General features: G+C 40.1%; 1 protein-coding gene across 1 annotated transcript in view; it reads left to right on the forward strand.

The window, feature by feature from the left end:
* The first annotated feature begins 4,011 nt into the window (after positions 1 to 4,011).
* The window catches only part of LOC137172089 (mitogen-activated protein kinase kinase kinase 14), an 18,032-nt gene continuing 4,928 nt past the window's right edge, over positions 4,012 to 17,115 (forward strand). The window contains 8 exon segments of the mRNA XM_067576347.1: positions 4,012 to 4,220; positions 6,195 to 6,479; positions 7,177 to 7,252; positions 8,444 to 9,332; positions 10,435 to 10,569; positions 10,724 to 10,853; positions 10,964 to 11,092; positions 12,810 to 12,914. Of these exon segments, the coding sequence (XP_067432448.1) occupies positions 6,209 to 6,479; positions 7,177 to 7,252; positions 8,444 to 9,332; positions 10,435 to 10,569; positions 10,724 to 10,853; positions 10,964 to 11,092; positions 12,810 to 12,914 (1,735 nt within the window). The 5' untranslated portion in view covers positions 4,012 to 4,220; positions 6,195 to 6,208.

Raw genomic sequence — 17,115 nt, forward strand, 5'->3', positions numbered from 1 at the left:
GTTGATTTGCAGACTCTTCTGTCAGCTGAGTCAACAGTTTAATTTCCATTTTTTAGATACTTGTCTGTTTTTTGTTTGTTTTTTTGTCCCCTGCTGTGATTTGGACAATTTTTGCAGCCTTTAAAAAGAAAGATTTAACTTTGAGGAAGGGGGGGGGGTAAATATTCCAGAGTGAAATAAAGTTCTTCGAAGTATCAGTTTGGTCGATGTGATAAATTCAGTGAGATCATCCTCAAAGTTTATCAGTTGACAGGATGTGCAGACACTCACAGAACAAGCCCACACACTTCCTCCCTCCCATATCCTCTTACCCCCTCCACCCCCACCCCCACCTCCCTCTTCCATGTCATCAGAAAGTTGTTGTGGCGACCCGAGTAAATACACCAGGAGGCCCGCTGTCCCACTTTTACAGTCAGCTTGGCAGCCCGGCCCTGCCAGGCTGATAGAGGATCTCTGTTTTATCATCCGCCCTCTGGTGGCCGCAGAGCACTTTCTGCTCGAGTTGAAAACAAAAGGCAACACATGCTGCCTCAGCTCGAAATGAGGTCAGATACTCCTCTCTACTGTGTGGCTCCATTGTTAAGGATCTCCAGGACGGTTATTTATGTGACAACTCTTCAACACAGACTGCTGTCTTTGTAAGCAGAGCTGTGGTAGAGAGTCGTCTGTTTGCACTGTTGAATTAATTTAGGAAGTGCTTTTTAAAGGGGAACTTCAGCGGTTTAGTGGTGCATCTCAATTAAGTTGGAGGATTTGTGTGTGACAGATTTGAAAAAGAAAAGTCAAAATCAAAAAAAGAAAAAGGAGAAGCTGAGATATCCTGACTCTTAGTTCCTAGAATGGGTAAAAAAAAAAATGCTGGATCCTACAGTTCCCATAATGCAACTCAATAGCAGCTTTAACTAGACCATCCCTGCAAGATGAACGCCCATGTCTTTCAAACCAAAACAACAGTTTGAATGCAGGTTTTCTCTTTTAAATCTCTCATCTCTAAACCTAAGTTAAGTTGAAGCATCAGTTCATGATCGGAAGAGGTTTTTCTTGCTGTAATCTTTGATCCTGTTCATACTGACTATTAGAAGATCCGTTCATAATGCACTAACTAACAATGTAAGTGATGGAGGACACAATGCAGTTCTCATTTTGTGCAAAAATATGTTCAAAAGTTTATTTGAAGGTTACATCCAAATGAGTCAAATCAAGAGAATATCTTCCAAAGTTTTAGTCATATTTCCTCAGACTGAGTTCACTTGTTGAATTGCAGGAATAGTGACTATAAAATGGGAATTTGGTACTAAAAAGACTTTGGATGATTACAGCAAGCAACAACTTTTTCAATGTTCATTAGGACATTTGACTATTGTTTTAAGACAGATTTAACGTCACCAGGGTCATTTTCTCAAACTTGAAAGCTCCTTAAAAGCCAAAGAGGGTTATACAACTGAGTGATGAATAAACTGATCTTCATGTGTAAAATCAGCAGTGCCCTTTAAATGTTAAAGTAATAGTTTGACATTTTGAGAAATGTATTTTTGTTGTTGTTGTTGTTGTTGCCCAGACTTGGTGGAGAAGATAAACACCGCACAGACGTATCTGTCCATTATGTTAAAAATAAGCTACAGCCACCAGCTGGTTAGCTTAGCTTAGCATAAAGACCGGAAACAGGTGGAAACAGCAGGTCTGGCTCTGTCCAAAGATAACAAAAGCCGCCTATCATCATCACCTCTAAAGCAACACGTTTTGTTGTGGTTTTATGGGGGAGTTACATGTTTGAACTATCCTTTGGCCAAGTGCAGTGACAGGCTAGCTGTTTCCCCCTGTTTTCAGTCTTTATGCTAAGCTAAGCTAATCGTCTGCTGGCTCAAGCTTCATATTTAACGGAAGAATGTGAGAGTTTTCTCATCGAACTCTCAGCAAGAACATTGTCCTTTTTCCTCAAAATGTTCCTTTAAACAGACTGATAGAAGAAATATGTTCGGTTTTATTGTTGATTTATACCAATTAAAAGCTTTCAGATATCCGCATCAGCATTCACATATTTATCAGTTTAACTAATTAATAACTTTCTGTAAAGTAAATGAGACCTAAAGAGGCTCAAACAACCCCGGTGAGGCTTTTCAGTTCTATGTATAGCTGACTTGACCTGCCAACAGCAGAGAGGACTGAAGTGACAAAAACCCATTGACGTATGAGCAAACTTTCTCCTCAGCTTCACTATTGGTCAGTCACTGATCCCATTCAGATGTTGCCAGGGAGAGGGACCCTCCGACCCAAATCACACACACTCACACACAAAAACACACACACACACACACACAGCACTCTCAACACTCCCTCCTCTGGTATTTTGTTAATTCCCAAAGGAATGTATAGATTCCAGTCATCTCTATTTGGGACAGCAAATGTTTTGGTGGAGACGAGCCTGCATTGATGAGTTGGTGCCAATCACCCGCATGTAAAAACAGCAACAATGTTAGCAGATGTTATTGTTGTTTTTCTTTACTGGAAGTTGATTACACAATGAATTTATCCATTAATATAATCTAGAAACATGACACTTGATGACAAAGATGTATAATACTCACTCTTTGGGATGTTTAACAGGTAAAACATGCAAACTTGTTACTGCAAAATCTGTCACAACCAAATCTGACTTGATGACACTTTGTGATCTGATTTTGCTCCTTAAAAACAACACTTTTGCTTGAATCTTTGAAGCTTTACATCTAAGTCAGAGGATCCATTGTTAAAAAAGTATACTTAATTGTGCATAATTTTAGTATACTACGTATACTTGCATGTGCACACATGATTTATATACTTAAAGTGCACCATTTTTGTACAAACACTAAAACTGTAGTTAATGTATGAATGATTAACACTTCCGTGCATGTGACTACTGTTTTGAGACACCATGAAGTTACAATTATTACAATTTAAGTGTATTTAAGTACACTTTCTTGAAGTAATGGTTGACCTGTATTTAGAGCGTATTCAAATACATTAAATCATAACTTTATTAAATATAACTTATACTTTACTGCGAACACACTGTACAATATCAGTATGTCAAAAATAACACATACGTACCAAAACCATAGTACTGTTTTGAGTACAATCTAAGTATTTACTTATTATTATTATTATTATTATTATTATTATTATTATTATTATTATTATTATTTGAGTAGAATTTTTTTTTTCCAATATGTATTAAAAGATTAAAAAGTACTTGGTTACAACTGTCTTAATTTAGCACTCAAGTATAATCAAATAATGTATAATGTTACCAAAATTATAAAAAGAAATTAAAGATTTTTCACATGCAAAATATAATTCACATGTAAATTGTCCAAATACCAGCTGTGCCTGTGTGATATTACATGTGAAATTCATGTTTTCATGTTTTATACATTACATTTCACAAATATCTGTAAATGTCACATGTGCCGGTATTATGTGAAATGTTTACATCTGAACTGGTGTTTCACTTGTGATAAATTCTCATGTTTTATTTCAAAATGTATATAATTAATTCTATAATTAGAATATGTTGATAATACATCTGAACATGTAAATTATATTATATTTCAAGTATATCTAAAGTAAGTGTATTTAAATACTCTTAATTATAACTTTAATTTAGCCCAGTCAGTGAATTTATTCATTAATCTAATCTAGAAACATGACACTTATTCTCTTGTTGATACTCTCGACACAGATTTATAATACTCACTCTTAGAGAGGTTTAATAGTTAAAACATTCAAACTTGCTCCTGCAAATTTAGTCACAAGCAAATCTGACTGATTATGTCAAACAACATTTATGCACTGGATGATTTGGATCTAAATTTGGTCCTTAAAGTAAAAACAAAATGTGAAACATTCAAGGAAGGAGAAGACAGACCTCCAAGTGTCACTGAGGGCACGTACAGTATCTGTGGAGACCGGGGCGTGTGGGTGGGCCCGGGGTGACTGAGGTGTAAGAGCTCATAGCTCACACACATGGTCGACCAATCGACAGAGCTTGCGGGGGCAGGAAGCCGGTATACTTGGACGCGGATACACACATGACACAGGACGGACAGACAGTTAGAGAGACAGACAGTCAGGAAGGAGCAGAAACTTCTTTCTCCTCTTTTCTACAGGACCATTGCAGTGATTTCACCTGAACCTGAGACAGGAAAGGAAAGGATCGACTAACTGATTCTCCCTCTGAGGTAGTGTGTGCTCTGTTTGTGCACTATTTCACCAAAACTGGAACTTTAAACCACACTGTCAGTTTGACTTTGTTTTACTGGAGGTGTCCTCACTCTCAGCTCACAGAGTGGCTTTTTGGGAAGCGAGTAGCGTAGCTGACAGGAAGTGAACTGCCAGTGCACCATGGGAGGAGTGGATCTGTCATTGTTTGGGATGTGGGACCAGTGTTAAAGATGTAGATCTTTGCATGTCCTGGGAGACTGATTGAGCCTTAAATAGAGTGTCACCTCAGTACCAGTAAGTTCAAATTATCATATTAAAATAGTGAGTTTCCTTTGGGAATGTTCATAACTCATTGTAACTCTTTATTTAACCTGTTTTCAACACTGTCTTTCAAAACAAGGTTAATTATATAACAAAATTACAGAGTCGCAGGTAAAAACAGACACCTGTTGATTTCTACATGCGTTCACACATAAACTCCTTACATTATCAAACAGAAGTACTTCAGATACGCTATCTCCTCCGCTCGCAGGCTCTGTGTGTGAGGATTTCAGGACAAGTGCTGTCTTTCTGTGTGGGAAGTGTCTGTGTTTTGATCCCTCAGTGTTCGCTGTCGACATGGCGAGCGCTGAGGAAGAGAGACTCTGACAGCTGGCCGGCCCAGTGGAAGGCATGCGGCTAGTTCTCAGCGTGCCAAATCTCTGCATGCTATTTATACTCACTTTGCCAGGCTCACTAGTGGTGTCTGTTCATTCACACCCGGCCACGGCAAATGCCACCACATTAAGATGCTTGCCAATTACCTATTTACTGTTTTACTATAGTTGAACTGACATGGGTGGTTTCTATTATGGGGTCAGTTTGATGCCTGAATGTTTCTAAAATGATCACACCTAGAATTTATTGTAACCACAGTTAAAATACTCTAGGGTTTAGAGCTGTCGCAGCTTCTTAAAGGCTGATTTTCAACCTTATCTCTAACTATCCGAATTAGGGATGTAATGTGAAAAATGCCTCTGTGTCTCTGGGGTGCAACCATGGATGTATTATCAGGATGTATTATAAGAGCCCCTGCACCGTTATGGTAGTTTGTTTAGGAACGGCTCCAAAGACTATATGTTTTTAATAGGTTTTGGACAACAACAGAGGTCTACAGCACAGAGGAATAAGATATATCAGGTGTTAGATACACACACACAATACTTGTAAGTAGATCAGTTCATTGCTGGTTTGGCTCTACACATTTGTTGATAATAAGAAAAATATAGAAAATTGCCAACCTTACCCTTGAAGGCAGGATGGGGCGAGTTTTACAGACCGATACCTCTAATGTGGTAGTTCCCGATTTCTCACTCGAGACCCCTCGTCACAGGTTGCATAATGTTTAAGAGTTTTACACAGTTCAGCCAAACAGTCATGTTCCCTTCTCAGAGCCTGAACAGGTAAATCTATCCATTTATCCACAAAAAGACAAAAATAATCAACATCATTTTCTGTTGTGGAAGTATAGTTGTTACTTTTTTTTCTTTCTTAACTTGTTAATCATCTTTCGGCTCCTCAGATTTATCTTGTGATCCCATCAGGGGTCCCAACCCATAGGTTGAGGTTACTCAAACCACAATTGATCACACACCTTCTAAAATAATGACCAAAACAAACAGTATATCACCATAATATATAATATTTATAATATATAATATAATATAATTTCTTGTATTTTTCATCTCTCTTGGTGTTACAGATTGTTTTAAAGTAAGTGGCACCAAAATTAACTCTAATTAATGACTAAAATTATTGATGAAACAAATTCATGCCTATATATATTACTCTTGTCCTGCAATATTTTTGTTTGAAAAATTTTGGCCATGATTTCCACTTTCAGAGCTTGAAATAGGACATGACTGACCCAAAAACATCACCAGAAGTTATGTGGTAGTATGTCTGTACTGATGTGAATCCTTTTAGATCTGTGGGGTTTTTTTTTTCTTCAGCTCTCATAACGTCAATGCACAGCTACAGTGACAGAGAAATGGCCATTCCTCGGATGTTCAACTCCAACACTCCGTTTGTCATCGTGACCGGGGGATCTGAGCTCTCGTTTGTTGGCAAGGAGGACGACAGCCAAGCGTGCGAGGAGGAAAAGGAGTCGCTGGTCCAAGCTATCACCCCCCATCTGAGTCGAGTGATGCAGCACGGCACTGCCAAGCATGTGGTCACAGCGGGGCAGGAAGTGTCTGAGGAGAACGCATGCGTCTCCATAGTGGCACAGGCTCAGAGTAAGACTGTGGGTCTATGTGGGTCATTGCTGGGGTTCTTCTACTCTAATAGTGGGCATAGAGGGTTAATTTCCCACTGAGACTATACATGGCATGATGGATGTTTGACACTTTTTTCATAATGTTTGGATTTTCACCTTCTCTCCACTCAAATCTGCAAACCTCTGACTGCTGCAATCTGCCCAAAATCTGCTAAATGAAGTCAAAAGTTCATGCTAGTCAAAAAGTTCAAACAAGACTGTTTTCCGAGTTCATAAAAGAAGGAAAACACAGTTTTTATCAAACAGCGGCGATATGCTTTGTTAACACAGTAATGCACAATGTGCCATTAATTTAAATACGCTGACTGAACCTTTTAGAAAACAGCCAGTAATGAAAAACTTACCCACATTCCTTATTTTAACAATAATAAACCCTGCAGGATAGAAGACAAGGAATTGAATCATTGTGTTTCCTTCCTGCGGAGATACCAAAGATCATTAATATTCACAACTGAACAGTCCTACTTAAGAAAGAATTTGGGGAATAATTGTACCATTATGATAGCTGCTGATAGCCCAGATTTTTGTAAACGTACCAAGAAAATTCAAGCACCAAATACAACCTCCTGTCAGTAGCGTCAGGCTGTTGATTGATGAACTGACTCATATTTTTGAATTAAAACTCTGTTAATAAGATGTCGCTATCTCTGTCTCAGGAGAAGACTTTCAAGAGTTCACCCCTTCCAACACAGAGTGCCCCTACTCGAGATCCCAGCTGCTTAAAAAGAACAGGTACTTCACAATATACACACTAAATACTATAGTACATACAACATGGCCATAAGTATGTGGACACCTGAACATTACGCCTAATGTGATTATTGGATATGTCAGTCCAAGACCAATCTGCTGCTATAAGATCCTCCACAAAAACTGATATTACTGTTTTACTGGCTGCCTTGATTATTAACAAAGCTCAAGAATTTGACACGAGAGAACAAATACGAGTTCCATGTGTGTTTAGTTTAGGATTAGGCAGCAAAAGCACTTTGGTTAAGGTTAATAAAAGATTGTGGTTTCAGTTAGATGTTAATAAACACTTTTCGTGTGTGTGTGTGAGTCTTGTGCTTAAATTCACTGCAGACTTTTTCTGATGATGATATGATCTTTCCCCACCAGGACCTAAACATAACAATAAAAAAGTTTGACAATGCTGTCGTTACTGTCAGCGGATATTGTGCTACAAGGTCAGATGGGAAACAAATGCGTTGTCAGTGAACATTTTACCTTCTGTATGAGCATATTTGCAACTTGTCAGATATGTTTCTTTACAACATTCCCTCATTATGTTACTAGAAAACATAATCTGGACCATATTAGCTCTGTCAAAACCAATTTGCTGACTTTCCACCAGATGTTGGAACTGGGCTGCAGTGGATTTGCTCCCATTCAGCCACAAGAGCTTTAGTGAGGTCCAACACTGATGTTGGGAGATAAGGTCGGCTTGTAGTCGATGTTCCAGTTCATGTCAAAGGTGTTGGATAAGGGTTGAGATCAGGCCTCTGTGCAGACCAGCCAAGTTCTTCCACGCCAAACTGGGAAAACCATTTCTTGATGGAGCTGGTTTTGTGTACAGATGCGTTGTCACGTTGAAACAGGAAAGGGACAAACACAAACAGTTGGTATCACACTATTGTTTAAAATATCATTGTATGATGTAGCTTTAAGATTTTCCTTTATTAGAACTAAGAAGTCAAACCCACAGCAGCCTCAGACCCAAAGTACATCCTGTGTAGGCCTTAAAAAATTCTGACTTTAGTGATTCCCTGTGGTAGTATCAAAAAAGGCACTTTTACTCGCACACACACACCTCACAATGGATCTGACACAGGGTGACAAGACATCGACTGCACATGTTTTCACAAAAAAACCTTATCCCATCAGAATAATTGGAAAACACATCATATATCATCTCATTTGCAGGCCTCTCAGCAAGGAAACTGCACTCACGAGTGACACAGAAGACGAGGACTTCGACGGCGCCACCAAACTCCCGCACTACCACCTGCAGAGGAAACAGCGCAGGAAAATTAAGACACGACAAAGCGAGGAGGAAGGGGAAGAACCTCCGATCATCAGGGGCCTGTGGGTGCAGGAGATTGATTGGCTGAGATCAGCAGACAGAGAGATGACATCATCTACTGAAATCATACCGCCGCCTCCTCAGTTTACTGACTCAGTCTCACACCCTTGCAGCCGTGCAGACCCGCACTCCTGTGTGTATGAAGGTCACAGCAGTGCAGATGTGTGTGACTGTGTCAGGGGATTAGAGGATGTGTCACTATCAGAGGACCAGCACAGATCAATAGACACAGAGGACACATCCAGCACTGATGACAGAGGAGACTCAGACTCTGACTGTGCTGAATCTATTTACACTCATGAAAGTGAGTCAGACTCATCTTACTGCGGAGAGGATGACATACAAGTGCGAGACAGGTTTATAGTTGAAGCCAGCGTGTCAAATCTGACCTTTGACTTGATGGGAGTGTCCGGTTTTAACTCCTCATCCTCCCACGGTCAGTGGGACTCTGACTTCTCCAGTGGTTCCACAAGGGCTTCAGGGTGTGCACAAAGCCTGTTGGGAAATTCAGACTCCACATACACTCCCCTGCACACTGTAAATACATCTCCGTGTGTGTTTAGTCTTGCTGACGTGAGCGATATTGACACAGTTTTGGACGGCCTGAGAGGAAGAGTGATGCGGATGCCAAAACTCTTTGTTTCACCTTTTTTCGAAGATTTGAAAAAACAGACTCTGAATGACTGGAAACAAAGTGTACCTGTCAATGAAGGACTCATATTTCATCATGTAAGACATTTACATTTAGCTTATCTTCATTCACAACTTTGCTGATACTAACATGCCAACATATGCCCTTAAACTATAATAAGCTAACACCAAACACTGCTCTTAATAAGTTTCAGGCACACACTTCTAGCCCCAATCATTCATGTCACAACAGAGGTCAAAGAAGTCACATGTTTCTTTACTTAAAGGCGTACTCCAGCAATTCTGTATTGCACTTCCTCAAAGTAGAGGGATTCACAAGAGGCATATTAAAATAAGAATGGTCTAAATCGAAGCAGCAGAGGCAAAGATGTCTTGATTTTTAGTCCTGTGTAAAGGTCCCAAAAGCCCATAATGCAATGCAATCATTAGATAAAAGTAGTGAAGTAAAACATACATAAAATATGGTGGAATAGAAGTAAAAAAGTAGGATAAAATAAAATACTTTTTGGTCACTTGTGGGCAGCCAAACAAGCTCTAAACACAACCTTGTCTTATCAGTTATCTCATTAGTTGTTATGGTGAACATAACAGTTGCCTATTTGTTGGGCTAACGTTAGCTACTTTAGCTTAATTGTGCTAACAGGGCAGGTATCATAATCAAGTAACATTAAACTTAGTGAAATATTATGACAATAGTCCGACTCAGTGCGAGTCCCAGAGCCAGGGAGAGCAGCAGGTGAGCCAGCTGTCAATCACAGCTGTCAATCAACACCCATACGGCAGCCATCAAAGCTACTATAAGTCTTCAACTCTTATTAACAGAGCAATAATTTCCAAATTGAGCACCAGCACACTTATTAGATGATCTGAATTTAGAGATTGAGACCATAATGACTCTTGAAAAAAAATGAGTATTTGTAGAGGGACGTTGATACTTTTTGAATGGAAGTCTGTTGGAGCATCTAGTGGCCGTTGGTGGAATTGCACTTTAAGACACATCAGTATCGGCTTCAGCCTCAAGCCGTGGTAGCTGCCGTTCGGTTGCAGTGGGTATTTTTCCTTTGACAACTGACAGGAAACATTTGCCATGACCTTATGATTTTATGTTTTAGCTGCTCCATCTTTTCCTTCAGCCTGTTTCTCATTTATGCTTTCAATGTGTTTCTTTTGTATCCTTAAGCAACTCCAGCCCAATAGTTCTCAGTACAGGGAGGGAGAGGAATATCACATCCAAAACCACATCCAGAACGGCTCATACGGTGATGTATTCTGTGTTCGGGACAGAAGGACTGGATTCAAATGTGCGGCCAAGAGGGTGAGCCAAGAAAGAATGAGTCACTTAAAATCCAGATACGCACCACCCAAAGCTTTCTAAACAATATTCCCCTTATAGATTGAGCTCAGAAATGATGATCAAGTTAAAAATTGCTGAAATGTTTTGTGAGCTCATCGATGTCCACTTATCTCAGATTCCACTGAGTCATTTCAGCAGAGAGGAGGTGAACACGTGGAGCACTCTGAACTCTCCTCGTGTTGTGGAGCTCTTCGGGGCTGTGAGGGAGGGGCTGAACGTTATGCTCTTCATGGACTTGAAACCAGGTAAAGTCAACAATAACACAAATACTCTATCATAATGAGAATGTAACGAAATGTAAATGTGTAGTTTGAGTAGTCTTATAATGTAACCGCACTTGTCCGAACCACTTCAGCTTGTTTGGCCCAGCTCTTAAAAGAGATGAAAACCCTACCTGAGGATTTGGCCCTGCACTACCTTCATCAGACACTGGGGGCACTGGAACACCTGCACCACAGAAAGGTCCTGCACCTGGATGTCAAAGGTAGGATCATGGTTTAGAACAGAAGATTAAATCTAAGCGTTTAGTTCTAATACAAAAACGGCATCTCTGGTAAGGCAAATAAAAGCAGTGGTGGGAACATTTACTCAAGTCCTGTACTTAAAGCTGCCCTAATCAATATTTTTATGTCAATAATGGATCAAATGAGTATTTGTAATGTGAAAGGATGGAGTAGTGAAGTAACCTCAGAGAATTATCAGCCAACTCTGCAGTTCCCCGCAGCTTTACGGAGCATTTTAGCATCTTTCAGCTCAATGTTTTGATTGTCTCTCACAACTCTCATCAACCTAATTTCCAGCAGTAGCAGGAAGCTGTTCTCAGCAACAAAGCTCTGAAAAACCCCACTGTACACTACCTGCTCAGCAAGAAATGAAAGACAGACACAGTTAGCAAATAGCTGGTGAACATAGTGAAGCATTTAGCAGCTAAAGAGCCAAATATTTCTCCCAGAGGGCTGACAGGAGCCACATTTTACTTCTACTCCACTACTTTGTCAGGTGGCTCGAAACGTGACTCTAAATGAATGCTAATGTTGCTAATGTTGCTAACACATTCACCATATCAACTTTATAATGTGATAATTTAGCTTGTTGCCCTGCTCTCAAATGGCAAAAAAACAACAACATGTAATTAATGCAGCTTTAAGTTTTCAGGAACTTAACTTGAATATTTACTTTTAATGCTGATTCATACTTCCTTTCCAATGACATTATATCTTATCTTCTTATGATGCATTTAACTACCCAGTACATAAACTTGTTATGGTTATCTCCTCCTTGAGCAGCCACAATATTAAAATGCTGCTTACATGTTAATGTATCAATAATAATAATCCATTAATATTATATATAAATAGTGATATAAAACTCTTCAAAGGGCAATTATTCATAGTAAATATTAACTACTATGTGCTGATAATACCTCTGTACTTTTGAATGAAGGACCTTTCATTGCAATGGAGTATTTTTTTATGTATTTTATATGGAATATTTTACAAACAAAAGGTCATTCACTGTGTTTTCTCTACATTTTAGAGTCTTGTATTTTTATAGTGTATCATGTATTTTTAAAAAATGTACTCATATCTTATATATACTAATATATTCATATACTCATATGTTGTGTGATATATGTATATACAGGCTATGGACTCCAACTTTACCTTGTTTGGTTAGTTGTGAGACCCCACCGTGTCCCATCTTTCATTGTCGTGATAGTGGATTTGATATTATCAGCAATACTTACAGGGAGGGAGGGAGCCTAGTAAAGCCTCTAGCTACTGGTTGTCAGCAGACATTCGCAGTGATGGTCCATAATCCTAAACTGACACCTCACCCCTAAACCCTCAGTAATCCCCACTGAGAGGATTGAGTAGGAAGGGGCTCGCTCAAATTAGGCCCCTCCATTGTCCTCTGAGCTCGCTGCGAGCAGGTTTCGTTCAGTCAACAACCATCAAATTAACCAGTCTCATCATATTAGATCTTCACAAAGAGGTGGAAAAAAAGTGTGTGCATGCTTTATTTTTGGAGATGTTACCTTATGCAGCCTCAGGATGGCTGTTCAGGAGCTTTGGCCTCCTGTGTACCCATCACTCTGACAGCCTCTGACAGCCTCCTCATTTCTCAGTCAACTGTTTCATAATGAGCACCAAATGAAAACAAGCTGTCTCTCTAAATCCTGCGTGTTGATTTTATTCCAGTTGACAATGTGCTGCTGTCTGCAGACTGCAGAGACACATTCCTCTGTGACTTTGGTCTCTCAGAGACATTAGATGACAATGGATGGAGCACGAAGGCCTTCAGGGGTAAGTAAATTCTACAGAAGTCAGCAATAAATTGTGTCAAAAACTGAATTTTTGTATCACTGTGGTAAAACACAATAATTCACTTGATAGTTATTGGTCACATATTGGAATTATTTAATAAAGAAACAAAAGAAGAGAAAGAGTCTTCTACCACAATAGTTCCACTTCTCCTACTGAGAGAAATAAGCAGCTGACATCGGTTGGTTTTTGCCACCCGGATTTTCATATTATCTTGTTCTTCAGCAAATCCATGATAATAACGAAAGAGTTAAAGGTGAACACGCTGACAGAGCACAGGAAATGACTTCAGCATGTAGTCTTTAAGTCATTTTGACATCTTGAGTGTTGGTGGCACATTTTGCATTTATGTGTTTGACTGATGATCTTATCAAAACTAACTTACATTGACTCCAAAAACAAGATGAGCTTAAAGAGACACTCCATTGATTAAGTATTGCACTTTCATAAAGTTAAAGACTCCCAAGAGCTTATTAAAAAAAAAAATAATGGCAAACTGATGCACCAGAGGCCAAGATAGCCTGACTTTTAAGCTAGATCTAAGCTTGACACAAGGGGATATCATACTGTATGTGATCAAGTTGTATCATGTTTTAACTATATTCCCAATGTAACAGGAAGTTTACCTTCTTTCATTCACTTTGTGATACAAGTCAAGTCAAATTTATTTATAGAGCACATTTAAAAATGTGTTCACCAAAGTGCATTACAGAGAAATCTGAAATACAATAAGTAACTGTAGCAGACACAAGTAAAACAATTGTATCATCATATTGATAATTATGGAGACTCAAGTGTATATTGGGAAGGATTAACATATATGGGTTGCCATTTTTATGCTTTTCATTCTCTGTGATAGAGAGCAGGCATTGTGGTGAGCAGAGGGTTTTCCAGTAGAAATGTTTTTGCTTGATGTGTGTTACTGAAAAGGAAAAGATAAATAATAAAATAATAGTGATACATTTAATATGTACCTCATTTTTCATTCATGGTGAAACCCAAAGTGCTACAGTTTTAAAAACACAGAACACACAACATAAAGAAAATAGTAATAAGAGTTCAGATGAAAAAGCCTCCCTGGATAAAAAGGTTTTTAGGCCTTTTTTAAAATAGACTAGGGTCTGTGCTGCCCTCAGATGGTTTAGGAAGGCTGTTCCACAAGTGTGGTGCAGCAGAGCAGAAGGCTCGATCCCCCATAGTGCTGAGCTTAGTACTGGAGGAGCAAGCAAGCTGTTGGCAGATCTGAAGGTGTGGGTGGGGGTTAGTGGTGTGATCAGTTCCTGTAGGTAGGGAGGCGCATGTCAAGTGATGGATTTGTATGTGAATAGCAGGACTTTGAAGTCAATCTTGAAGGAGACAGGCAATGAAAACAGAATTGGTGGTTGTGCTTTCGCAGTCTCATCAGGATCCTGGCAGTGCTGTTATGAATGTACTGGAGCTTCTGGATGCTCCTGTCAGGGATCCATGTGAAGAGCACGTTGCAGTAGTCCAGTCTTGAGGAGATAATGACACGAACAAGTTTCTCTCTGACAGGATTAGAGAGGGGCAGAGTTTAGAAATGTTTTTGAGATGGTAGAAAGAGGTTTTGCATAGATGTCTTATATGGTCATCAAAAGTCAGCTGAGGGTCAAACCTAACACCCAGATTAGTGACTAAGGAGGAAAGAGGGAGGTCCTGGCTGTTTAACTGGAGGAAATTTTTGCTCATCCAGGCCGTTATCTCCTCAAGACAGGTGCTGAGGCGTGACATGCCTGCAGAAGGGCTTGGGGCGGTTTTGATGGGTATCATCAGCGTAGCAATGAAAAGACATTCCAGTCTGCTGATGACACGTCCAAAGGGAGCATGTAGAGGGTTAACAGGGTGGGGCACCCTTGCAGAATACCACATGTGATAAGTAGCGATCTGGACCTGCATCCTCCCAATGAGACATACTCAGTCCTACTGGAAAGGTAGGACTGAAACCACTGAAGTCTGACAGTCCAATGGTGGTGTGGAGGTGAATAGGTTGTTGTGTTTAAGGTGGTCCTGACGCTCAGAAGCAACCACCTACTCTGACACTTTTGACAGAAAAGGGAGGTTGGAGATAGGTCTGTAGCTGGCAAGAACTTCTGGGTCCAGGGTGGGCTTCTTGAGGGGAGGGGGCGGATGACTGTGACCTTAAGGGCAGATGGAGCACTACCAGTTTCAAGGGAGAGGTTGACAGTTTGGATGATCAGGAGACTGAGAATGGGGATGTATGATTTCAGCAGAGCTGTGGGAATGGGGTCCAGGGCACAAGTTCAGAGTTTCTTCTTTTTCATACAGTCATTCAAACCTTTATTTATACAGTGTACACCATTGAGAGGAAGCTCTGTTTTTCAAGGACGCACTGACAATACAATACAATTATAGAATATAAGAAACAATCGGCAAATATAAAAAGCAAATATGGACAGATAAGCAATAAGCAACATAAGATATAAGAAACAATAAAAGCGATGTATAAAAACAGATAACATGAAACATATTTAGGCAATAAAAGCAATACATGCACATAAAAGTTAAAGCTCAATTAAAAGACGTGCATTCACACCGCCCTGTGTCAGCTAAAAGAGATTTAAAATGATTAAGTGGGATTAGCTCGTCTAATTTTGCTATTTTCTGCAAGTTGTTCCACTTGTGTGGAGAGTAATATTTAAAAGCCAGTTTCCCAGTCTCAGTGCTAGTGTGTTGATTTTCAATGACCAAATAGTCTCGGGACCTAGTGCAGTGTGAAATTGAAGTACAGTTAATAATCTTCCTGAGGATTTCCTTAATGTGGCTCTGCTTGGCACCAGTAAAATGGAGTAGAGACGACGAGCTCCTTGACAGAGGGTCGATGACAGGAGGAGGCAGAGAGGAAGAGCTGGACATCAGAGAGCGGATGTTGTTGACCTTAGATCTGAAAAAGAATATTTATGGTGGAAAAAAAGATGCTTTGGGTTGCCATGATTGTTATTAATGAGGTTGGAGTAGAAATGTGATCGAGCATCTTTAAGGGACTTTGTCCTTTGATGTTCACGGACGGCCAGTTTATGGACAGCGAGCTCAGAGCGTCTAAAGCGTTGTTCCAGGACACGTCCAGCTGTTTTTATTTTCTGCAGGTCATGAGTGAATCAGGGAGCAGAGCGTGGAATATTGACCTCATGTGTCATGACAGGGGCATGAAGATGAAAGACACTGAGGGCCACTAGGTCATCTACTGATGCAGAAGCTGGGCAGGTGATGTGCTGGAGGTCCAGAGTCATGATGGCTGGATTGATGCTTGTCCAGTTCTGAAAAAAAGCATTTGACGCTTAGGTTTAGTAGAGGGAGACAAGAATGTCAAATCCATTAATCTTGTGGTCAGACATACCCATATCATAGACCTGTAGGTTATTGATGGAGTTGGAGTAAGTGATGACCAGGTCAAGTGTTTGCCCCCCTGGTGTGAGTAGGGTCATCAACATGCTGCTTTGGGCCAAGACACTCAATCAGTCTCAGGAACTCCACTGCAAAATGACCGGAAGGGTTGTCGACATGTATATTCATATCACCAACAATGACAATGTTGGTTGACATGTTGGAGCAGACTGAAGTGAGGAGGTCGTGCATCTCAAGGAGGAAAGGGAGGTTTACATTTTGGAGCAAGGCATTCCATAGAAAAAAGATCAGGCATTGGCAGGGGAGACAGTTTCAGTTCAGCCTGGTGTATGATTGCTAAACCACCACCACAGCCGGAGCTGCAGGCCTTTTTCCATGTAACTAGCCAGGAGGGCAGGCCTCATTAAGCACAGAGTAGTCTCCTGGTTTATGTCAGGTTTCGGTTAGGCACAAGAAATCAAGCTTCGTCTTGTCTTCTATCTCTGAACAATCTTTACCAGCATTAGAAACTTTTAGGAGAAAACACAAGCAACCAAGCTGACTAATCACGGTTCTTGTGGTCCCCGTGGGGTATCGTAGGTAGGCAAAAGGGAGAGATCACCTAACCGCCTTAAGTACGGCATAAGCCCTTAATGCAAAAGTATAAATCCAGCTTTAGTCCCTGATACAGGTCAAGCTCCTAAAATGCTGAATCCTACAATTCACACAATGCAACTCAATAGCATCTTTTATTACACCCTACTTTCCTTATAAACACCCACATCTTTGATGCCTTGGTTAGTAACTTAGACTTTATTTTTTT

Source organism: Thunnus thynnus, chromosome 20 (assembly GCF_963924715.1).
Source record: "Thunnus thynnus chromosome 20, fThuThy2.1, whole genome shotgun sequence".
Classification (NCBI taxonomy): domain Eukaryota; kingdom Metazoa; phylum Chordata; class Actinopteri; order Scombriformes; family Scombridae; genus Thunnus; species Thunnus thynnus.